Source organism: Alligator mississippiensis, chromosome 2 (genome assembly GCF_030867095.1).
Source record: "Alligator mississippiensis isolate rAllMis1 chromosome 2, rAllMis1, whole genome shotgun sequence".
In the NCBI taxonomy this organism is placed as follows: Eukaryota; Metazoa; Chordata; order Crocodylia; family Alligatoridae; genus Alligator; species Alligator mississippiensis.
Window position 1 is genome coordinate 233,768,477 of NC_081825.1, and position 10,819 is coordinate 233,779,295.

A 10,819-nucleotide genomic window follows, 5' to 3' on the forward strand; every position below is an offset into this window, starting at 1 on the left:
ATGGGTTTGTGGCGGGCAGATCGTGCCTGACCAACCTAGTCTCTTTCTACGACCAGGTTACGAAACGCCTGGACACAGGAGGAGGGGTGGATGTCGTATACCTGGACTTCAGGAAGGCCTTCGATACGGTATCCCACCCCATACTGGTGAACAAATTAAGAGGCTGTGATGTGGATGACTGCACAGTCCGGTGGGTGGCGAATTGGCTAGAGGGTCGCACCCAAAGAGTCGTGGTAGATGGGTCGGTCTCGACCTGGAAGGGTGTGGGCAGTGGGGTCCCGCAGGGTTCGGTCCTTGGACCGATACTCTTTAATGTCTTCATCAGCGACTTGGACGTGGGAGTGAAATGTACTCTGTCCAAGTTTGCAGATGACACAAAGCTATGGGGAGAAGTGGACACGCCGGAGGGCAGGGAACAGCTGCAGGCAGACCTGGATAGGCTGGACAAGTGGGCAGAAAACAACAGGATGCAGTTCAACAAGGAGAAATGCAAAGTGCTGCACCTAGGGAGGAAAAATGTCCAGCACACCTACAGCCTAGGGAATGACCTGCTGGGTGGCACGGAGGTGGAAAGGGATCTTGGAGTCCTAGTGGACTCCAAGTTGAACATGAGCCGGCAGTGTGACGAAGCCATCAGAAAAGCCAATGGCACTTTATCGTGCATCAGCAGATGCATGACGAATAGGTCCAGGGAGGTGATACTTCCCCTCTATAGGGCGTTGGTCAGACCGCAGTTGGAGTACTGCGTGCAATTCTGGGCGCCACACTTCAAGAAGGATGCGGATAACCTGGAGAGGGTACAGCGAAGGGCAACTCGTATGGTCAAGGGCCTGCAGACCAAGCCCTACGAGGAGAGACTAGAGAAACTGGACCTTTTCAGCCTCCGCAAGAGAAGGTTGAGAGGCGACCTTGTGGCTGCCTATAAGTTCATCACGGGGGCACAGAAGGGAATTGGTGAGGATTTATTCACCAAGGCGCCCCCGGGGGTTACAAGAAACAATGGCCACAAGCTAGCAGAGAGCAGATTTAGACTGGACATTAGGAAGAACTTCTTCACAGTTCGAGTGGCCAAGGTCTGGAACGGGCTCCCAAGGGCGGTGGTGCTCTCCCCTACCCTGGGGGTCTTCAAGAGGAGGTTAGACGAGTATCTAGCTGGGGTCATTTAGACCCAGCACTCTTTCCTGCTTATGCAGGGGGTCGGACTTGATGATCTATTGAGGTCCCTTCCGACCCTAACATCTATGAATCTATGAATCTATGAATCTCCTGAAGCCCTCTCCTTCAGGAGATTGTCTCCATGCTGCCTGCAGGGTCAGACTCCCCTGATAGATCTTTGGCCTTGGTTTTATATGCCCCAGAGCCCCATGCCTTCTTATCAACTGGCTCTTCAGCAATACATGGGTTTCCACTTTGCTTGATAATCAGCCTTCTCCCCCCCACCCGCCCCACCCCATTCAGCTGCTTAGACTTGGTCTTACAAAATTTGGCTATTCTTGCTGTGCCCTCCCAAGGTCCTTAACAGCCCCTAACTTCAGGGTCTGTGTTCTTCCTGGGGCTGGCTGCTGTAGCCATTGGCCCTTGAGGACTACAAAACTCCTGCTCCTCCTCTGCTTGCAGTTAACAAGGTTAGGCTCCCTGTTACGGGGACTGACTGGGAAATTTTGGGACGGTTGGTTACTTCACTAAATACAAACTTTTAGGAATAGCCTTACTGCATTCATGCAGAGTGTTGAACAAGATGATCCTTGAGGTCCCTCCCAACACTTTGATTCTATGACACTTACAATGCTAACATTAGGCAGCCATTTAAAAAAATGGCCTAGATTCAAGTAAATTGAAGAAAGGCTGGGGAAATTAGGACTGATGTAGGTCTTTGAGCTAAAATTAGCTTTGCACTTTTAAATAGTAAAAGAACAGTGGTAGGGCCTCTAAAGAACCTGCCAAAACATCTTGTTACTATGGTGAAACAGAAGCCCTAGTATTATCAAAAAACAAATCATAGAAAGATGGCATAGCTTACTGCACAAAGATTTTGTTAAACATAGGTTAGTTCAGCTTAAATGTATATTGTTATCTTAGCCTGTATGGTCCAAGAAATATAGCTGCTTTCATAGTAGCTACTTTACAGGCCTGATCCAAAATTGAGTAAAATTAATTGAAAGTCTACAAGTGACCTGAGGAACATGAGAGTTTGGAAATGAAAACAGTACTTTGTTTATAGCTGCATGTGCAAATAAGTATTCTAGACTAAATTATGTCCTCTTCTACATGTCTACAACTATATTTACTTCAGTGGCATTAAGGAACATAAAATGAGGACAATATTTGTTTCCCTCTGAGTGAAATTCATAGTTATAGATATCTCTAGACAGAAGAGCACAGAACTGGGTCTCAGGACTTGTTCCTTGTACATGATCGGTCAAATCCTACTTGCTGAAAACATCAAAGCAGGTGGCAAACTGGAATTAATCCTACTGATCTGTTCCTCAATCTGTAAAGCAGAATTAGAAGAAAAGCTACCACCAATCCCTACAAATTGTGCATACACAATAGTTTCCAAACAAGTTATTGGTATTCTATCATCCACATTTTTCTCATGTAATCCATGCCCATTTATTTGTTACTACACCTTGTCTTAGGTCTAGGTTATGTCCTCTGAAGAAGCTTTTTTTTTTAATACTGACCTGATCAAAGGTTCTAGACACCAGTGTAGTAGAAGTAGTAAACTAGACTCCTAATACTACTGCCTGCTTTTTCTGGCATTTGGACAAGCCTCTTCATCTCCCTGAACCTCTGTTCATTTATCTCTAAAGTGAAGTCTACACACCTGTCAGGCTGTATGCATCTGCATTTTGAATTTGGAAGCTAAACTGTGCTGGGATATAATTTACAAAATCTGGGAACTCCAGGGCCGGTATACTGGTAAACCAAGTAGTTCTGGTCAAATGCTTGATACATTGTAGACCACAGAAGTGGAATGAGTAACAAACGTCATTCCGTTCCATTGTTGTTGCTGAACTGACGGCCAGAAATAAATGTAAAGGAATGAAAATTCACAGTATGTTTCCTTACAACAGTGTGGTTCTGTAAGGATAATGGATTGGGACCTGCTCTGCTAGTAAAATAATGGGACTTATACACATCTATCAAGCACAGTGGCAGTTCTGAGTATGGAGAATTTGTAATTTCGGGTCTCAGTAGTACAACATCCTATAAAGTGAGGATTTTGCTCCAAATTTTTGCCCTCTGTCACATTTGTGCAACCTCAGTGAGAGTTACTCCAACCAATGGCCCAACAAATATTGAAGGTCTCCAAAGTTTCCAGAAAAAAAACCTCAGTCTTGTGAAATGTCAAGTTAATATTAGCTAAACTTCTAGCAAGCTTCAAATCATCCACAAAGACATCTGTTATGAATTGGGTTGGGAGTGTTTTTCTCTCATCCCACCAAAACCCTTCTCTTGTCTGACAGTCATTGGCATCTCCCTTTGAAAAGCTGCTCCTGGCAGAAGTCATGGTCTCCGCTCCTTAGGAAGCAGAACTATCCACTCTTACTGGAATGTCAGTTTTCCACCTACATTTGACTAAGTTCCTGAAGTGAAATAGTTATTTTTTTCTTCCTTAATATTTTATTTTCTGTATGGTATTTCAAAACATCATCTTATCTGAGAGAGTAGCTGTGTTCAAGTTATTTCATCTCTACAGATCTCTCTATCTGTAAAATAGGATTACTTTCCTACCTCACAGGGCACTTGGGGATTTAACATCTGGAGGAAGTAGTAAATGGAAGAGGCTACACAGAGGTGTGTAGAATTAGCCTAACTGCCTGTGTTGCAGGGCCCAATCCATAAAGATGCAATAAAAAAAAACTGACTACACATTTATAGCCTGCATTTATTATCATTAAATAACTGAAAACATATGCTTTCATGTTTTCAAGGTTTAGTATGTAATTTCCTATATTTAATGTTACATAAAATCCCACATTTCCCTCACGTGCTCTATGCTGGGTTTTGGCATATTAGCAGCTGTTGTCTCATGTTAACTACTGGGGATTTCCTTTTGATTCCCTGAAGCAACAGCTTACTATTTTGGGTGGATTCTGGCTAATAACCTTCTGAACCATTCTGATAGGGCATTTCTGTAATATGCACCAAGGCCAATCCCAAGAACACCAATAGTGCCCATTACTGTTATTCCCACAACAAAGTTCCTGGTAATCACTTCGGTAGCTGGAGGGGGTCCACTATCAATGCTCCCTCCAAGTCCTTTATCTTTACAGTATGGAGGAGCCCAGCCATATTCACAGTGGCAGTGTCTTTCACTGTTGCATATTCCTCTGTTATGGCACCTGGTGAGGTTACAGTCATAATGCAGAAAAGACACTCTGACGCACCTCCGATTAAAACAGATCTTGTCCTTACCACATGACGTGCCATCTCTAACTGATCCAATATCAGGTATCTCCATCCCAGAGTGATAGTCTATACCCCAGCACCATTTATCATCAATGGGAGTTTGGACAATAGTATTATGATTCTCCAAAGAAGGTAGATTTCTCACTTTTTCACACTGGATCCTACCACATAAGGTATCCTCAGCTTTACATTTCTTATATGTATTAGCTCCATTTATACCACAATTGCCAAACCGGTCACCTCGAGCATTCAGTTCACTGAAGCAACCTTGTTCAGCGACACTTGTTTCACTGCCAAAGATAGATTTGCACAGTTTATCATGAGTAGAGCAGTTTCCATGATAACAGTAAGCACCATGCTGGCATGGAGCACCATCTTGCACATACACATCTTTCGGGCACCACTGGGAAGTTCCATTGCAGTACTCAGGCAGGTCACACTCATCAGTACTTTCTCGGCATAGCGTTCCTGCCACAAGAATCTGACAGTCTTGGCAGCAATCTCCAAAAGCACAGGCTGCACTCGCACTCAATGTGCAATTGAGTTCACAGCAAGGATCTCTGCCACATGTCAGGTCTGAGCCACAGTCACACTCCTCTCCTGTCTCCACCGCCTTGTTGCCACAGTAATTGAAAGTATAGACTGCCTCGGGTGCTGGAGCTTCCTGCAAACATTGTGCACGTGTCATCATTAGGTTGTAATAGGCATTATAACTGCAGTTGCTGAATGCATTTGTGATGACGTGGTACTCATACATGATGCACCCGCTTCTGTTACAAGTGCAGTATTGTTTATCATGTGGCATGCCAAGGTTATGGCCCAGCTCGTGAGCAAAAGTTAGAGTAAATAAGAACAAGTTGGAAGTAGTAAATGATTCAACACCTGATGCCCAATAATTAACACACACCTGGGACAAATAGGCTAATCCAAGCAAAGACCCAAAACTCTTATGCACAAACAGGTGACCAGCATCATGTGGGAGACGTCGCCTAAGCTCATGTCTTCTCCATCTATTAAAATTATTAAGTGTAACATTCATATAGTCACCAATTGTTATCAGGTTGTTTTGTGTCCAGATCTCCAGCCCAAGTGGCTGCACCCGCACACCGAGGGGGCCATACAGTGAATCTGCCATGTTGATGATGTCTAGCACTTCCCTGATGACCTTTGTTTCATTGCGGTTGGAGCGGACAAATCGCTCATGATCCACCACAATGGCCACCTTTGCATAGCGGGTGTGGGTCCACCAGTCCTCCCTGGCTGCCTGCCTGACTGTGGAGCTGACATTGAAGCCGGGGATCAGTGCTGCCTGGTGCTGTAACTCCTCCTTGGTCAGGCCGCAGCGCAAGTCGGGGACACTCATCCCCTTCTCCAACCAATACAGAAGGTGCTGGAAGGTGGTGGAGCCTGGCACAGGCTCAAGGCCATAGGTGCTGCCCAGCAGCTGCAGCAGCCCTCTCAGCCCCCCTGAGCATGTACTGAGTACCACCATGGATGTGGGGCTGCCCTGCACATATCCCTGGTAGAAGCAGTCATTCTGCAGGAAGGGCTGCTCTGCCTGCAGGACATCGCCAGCACCATAGGTGAAGAGGGTGAAGTGCTGTGGCACAAAGGCATCCTTCTGCTGCAGCCGTAGCAGACGGCCCCGTCCCTGTAGCTGCAGCACGTATGAGATCTCATGGAGCTTCTTGCCATGCCGTGGGGCCAGCTGCCGGGGTATCACCACCTCATAGGGAGGAGTGCCTGCCTGGCCCAGCCCGGCCGCACCCCCCGACAGGCTGCTCCCTGCACCCAGAGCCACCAGCACCAGTGGCACCAGTAATGACCGCAGTGGCACATCGCGTCCCATCCCCATAGCCTGCCTACCAGCTGGGGAGCATGGGCAACCCCAGGCAGCAGCGGATCTCTGTCCAACTGGAACGGGCAAGCCAGGTGAGACAGAGGGAGAGACACTGGGAGAGGGGGGTGCAGGCGGGGCCAGGAGAAGCCTGCAGTGGGACCACGTGGGAGATGTGGGTGGGCGGAAGCAGCCCTGAGCTCACTCCTGCCCTGCCGGCCCCAGGACGGGCAGTTCTTCGCCTGGGAGAGTTCCTATCAAAAGCCCAGGTCAGTGATGAAATAACTGTAACCTGCTGATTCCTAGGGGTGATTATGTGATCTACTGCATGTGTTCTAAAATTTGCATACCCTTATATGGTATGGAGGGTCAAAGGGTTAATGGCCTGTTTGTGCCAATTTGTACCCCCCAAAAGTTAATGTAAGGGGCTAAGTGGGGGTTCAAATCTCTGTTACTGGCTGGATCTCTATCACAAGGCCTCCCTTCCTAACAATTTTATTTGGGAAGCACACATAGGATGCAGGAGACAGTTGTACTGGGATCTCTGGGAGGCTGGCACTAACTGTGACCTGGGCCCAGGCCAGCAGAGGGGTGGGGGGGAGACTGCAGTTTTTTTTTCCCTTTCGTTCTTCCCAAAGGGCTCTCACAGACTCCAGAGGGCTCAGGCAGACTCCAGTCCAGAGTCTTCATTCTCACTGAGGCTTGTAAAATCCCCACAGCTGCAGCTGTACTGCTAGTGAGACCTCGAGCTGAAAGCCCAGAGTGGGCAAACTCAGCACTGACCCCACTTACCGAAGTAGTAGAGACCCCAGCAGAGCTCTTGGAAGCAGCAGTGTTCCTGCAAGGTGGCACAGACCCCAAGGGGCTGTGGCTTTACAAGCAGCTGTGGCAAACCCTAATAGCGGCACCCACAGACAGGTGATCTTGAGAGGCAACACAGCTCTCAGCAGTGCTTTCAGAGAGGCCGCAGCACACAGGTCAGCATGACCCCGAGCAGCAAAGCGATGGTGTCACCAAGCAGCTCCAACCCCAAGCGTCGGCCATTCTGAGCAGGGACACAGACCCCAGCAGCGCTTTCAGAGCCACAGCAGCAAACACCAAGGGGCAGCGATGTCCAGGGCCTATCCTGGGAGCAAGAGGAAACCCCTGAGCAGCACTTTCAGAGCAGCAGCAGCAAATCCCAAGGGGCCTCCTTGCACCAACCCCAGAGGCAGCTGCAACTCCAGGCAGTGGCCCTGAGAGGCAGCTGGCAGCACAGCTCAACCAGCACTGGGTGGAGACTCATCTCCCCCTGGGACTGGACAAGTAGCCACTCCGCAAGGAGGAGCTTTCAGACACAGTCTGTACCCAAAAGCCCCTGAGAGGTTCAGTAGTTCAGAGGATGAAGTTGAGGGTATTTGATGCATGACGTGTTTCCCATATGGGGTCATTCATAGCGAAGGTATTTAAATACTGTGATGTGTTGGATAGCTGGGATGACTCATGTTTCTGGTACTGAGTACTGGGAAGCCTTTAAGCCTTAAAGTTTAAGGTATAAAGGAACTGGTGTCCAGGGTAGCCCCATTTTTGTGGCTGTGGTGCCTCATGCTGTTCAGTCCTATTTCAGGTGCTACCGGGCAGCTCCGTGGGGGGTATTGTCCTTTCAGGCTCCCCAGCCAGGAGCAATGGTCCCCAGTTCCTGGCTGGGGGAGAGGGGGCAGGGGTGAAGCCCAAACCCCCAAACTGGTCCCCAGCCTCATTCGGCTTCGGGGGCCTGACTGAAGGGCTCTGTGGCCTTGGGAGACTCTGGTGCGGGGGCACTGGGATGTGAGAAGACTCAGTGACAATGCAACAAGCACCCCAGGGCTGACCCAGCATCACCCTGCCTGGCTGTTGTTGGGCCCACTCCAATCTTGGCACCACCCCTGCCCAGGGGCTTCCTTCCCTGGTCTCCCTCTCCCTTCTCCAGCTCCTTTGCAGCTGCCAACATCAGGGTGAGCCATGGCCACACCCCCTGCCACCGGGTGTCAGGGGGGGGGCGGGATCTAGAATCTCCCCCCACCCATTCCATGCGCTGTCACAAAGGCCAGACCCATCGCAGGGAGCCGTGGCACAGCTGGGAGGCACCATGGGGGTGGCCCATGGGGCAGGCCCATGGGGCACCGCTGCAGCTGGCAGCACTGGGCATGGGCAGGCAGGGCCCATCTGAGGTGGTAATACCCCAGGTGCTGGCTATGCAGTGTGGTGAGGGGTATGTGCAAGGCAGTCCCACCTCACTGGTGGCGCTCAGCACGTGCCTGGGGGGCAACGGGGGCTGCTGCGGCTTCGGAGGGGCACCTACAGCCTTGAGCCCCTGCCAGACTCCACCACCTTCCAGCACCTGCTGTATAAGATGGAGGAGGAGGAAGACGCTCCACGCCTGCTCTGTGGCCCGACGGAGGATGAGCTGCAGTACCAGGTGCCTCTGATCCACCAGCTCCAGCTCCAGCTGGTTGCACTGGAGAGGCAGGGCTGGTGGATGGACCCACATGTCATGCCAAGGTGGCCATCATGGTGGACCATGGGCACTTCATGCACCACCACCACAATGTGACACAGGTGTTGGCAGAGGTGCTGGACATACTGAACATGGCGGATATGCTGTATAGGTCTCTGGGTGTCCGGGTGTGGCCTGTGGGGCTGGAGATCTGGACACAGAGCAACCGCTTCATCGTCACCAAAAACACGGTTGTAGCCCTTGCCAACTTCACCATATGGTGATGGTGGGAACTGCGCCTGCGGCTACTCCATGATGCTGTGCACCTCTTCATAGACAAGTGCTTTGGCAGAGCCGCTGGCTTGACCTACCCATCCCAAGTGTGCTGCAAGAGATGGGCCACAGCCATTGAGTCCTTCAACACCTCCAACTTGATCCTCTTCACCACCATCTTTGCTCATGAGCTCAGCCACCTGCTTGGCATGCCCCGTGAGAAGCAGTACTGCACGTGTAACAGAAAATGTGCATCATGACCTCACCTGTTGCTGCCTCTGATGTGTTCAGCAACTGCAGGTATAACTCCTGCTTCAACTCCATAAACAAGGGTGCCTACTGCTTGCGGCAAGCTCCAACACCTGAGTCAGTCTCCATGCTCAAGTACTGCAGCAACAAGATGGTGGAAAAAGGGGAAGAGTGTGACTGTGGCTCAACACAGGACTGCAGCAGAGATCCTTGCTGTGAAGCCAACTGCACACTAAGTGTGAGCGCAGCCTGTGTTTTTGGTGAGTGCTGTAGCAAGTGTCAGATCCTTCCGCTGGGAAGGCTCTGCCGAAAATCTATTAATGAGTGTGACCTGCCCGAGTGCTGCAATGGAACTTCCTAGTGGTGCCCGAAGGATGTGTACGTGCAAGATGGTGCTCTGTGTCAGGATGGTGCCTACTGCTGTCATGGGAACTGCTTTACCCATGATAAACAGTGCAACGCTATCTTTGGCAAACAGGCCAGAGTTGCCCCACTAAGTGGTTTCAGTGAATTGAATGTTCAAGGAAACTGTTTTGGCAATTGTGGTATAGACAATGCTAGAAAATATAAGAAAAAATGTAAGGTTGGAGATGCCTTATGTGGTAGGGTCCAGTGTGAGAATGTGAAAGTACTACCTGCTTTGAGGAATCATCATACCATTGTTCAAACTCCCAATAATACCATGTGGTGCTGGGGTACAGACTACCACATGGGGGTAGATGTAGCTGATATTGGATCAGTTAGAGATGCCACACCATGTAATGGCAAGATTTGTCTCAGCAAGAGTTGCACCAATGTGTCTGTTCTGCATTACGACTGTAACCTCACCAGGTGCCATAACAGAGGAATATGCAACAGTGAAAGACACTGCCACTGTGAATATGGCTGGGCTCCTCCATACTGTCAAGATAAAGGAGTTGGAGGGAGCACTGATAGTGGACCACCCCCATCTAGAGAGGTGGTCACCAGGAGCTATAATATAGGAATACAAATCTTGAGCACTGTTGGTATTCTTGTGATTCGTCTCTGTGTATGTTGTAGAAAGGTACTAAGAAAATGTTTCAGAAGGTGATAAAATACATTGATCAAGCACACTGTGGTATGGCAACTATAGCTGACTGGGACAGCACTTGTACTGTGCCTCTGAAAATAGAAATATTTTCATTAGAAGCACAGATGTTGAACCTAAACGGGACACGCCAGGCGGTGTGGGGTGGGATTTGGGGGGATGGGGCCAAGCAGGAGACACAATTGTGTAGGAGCAGTCTCTCGCCCTGAGCTCATTCCTACTCTGTCCCAAGCTGGAGTGCCACCTTCCCATGCCTCCACCCCCCGGCATGCCCCAGCCCCACTCTGTGTCTGGGCTTCAATGTCCCCACAAGACAAACAGTGCTGCAGAGGATGTGTGCTTGTTACTGCTGTCAGCACGGACGTACAATCACCCTCAAATCCTGCCCCAGCCCAGAGCACATGGGCCTGTCCTCTGACACGGATCTGACAGGAACTTTGCCCAGATAGTGGTGGCACCGGAGGAAATCCAGCCCATGGGACAAGGTTTCAGTGGGAACAAACCCACTTTCAACTTCACT

The 10,819-nt window shown here is 49.7% G+C and overlaps 2 protein-coding genes across 2 annotated transcripts; one reads left to right on the forward strand and one right to left on the reverse strand.

Annotated features, from left to right (window-relative positions):
* Positions 1-3,893: 3,893 nt before the first annotated feature.
* LOC106736626 (disintegrin and metalloproteinase domain-containing protein 20) lies at positions 3,894-6,516 on the reverse strand. The gene has a single exon (XM_006267948.4). The coding sequence runs from the start codon at positions 6,269-6,271 to the stop codon at positions 4,085-4,087; it is 2,187 nt and encodes a 728-aa protein (XP_006268010.3). The 5' UTR covers positions 6,272-6,516; the 3' UTR covers positions 3,894-4,084.
* Positions 6,517-8,333: 1,817 nt separating this feature from the next.
* LOC102559557 (disintegrin and metalloproteinase domain-containing protein 21) lies at positions 8,334-10,302 on the forward strand. Its single transcript, XM_019476655.2, is given in 2 exon segments — positions 8,334-8,971; positions 9,226-10,302. Coding segments are annotated over 2 exon segments (1,266 nt in total). The 5' UTR covers positions 8,334-8,782.
* The last annotated feature ends 517 nt before the right edge of the window (positions 10,303-10,819 follow it).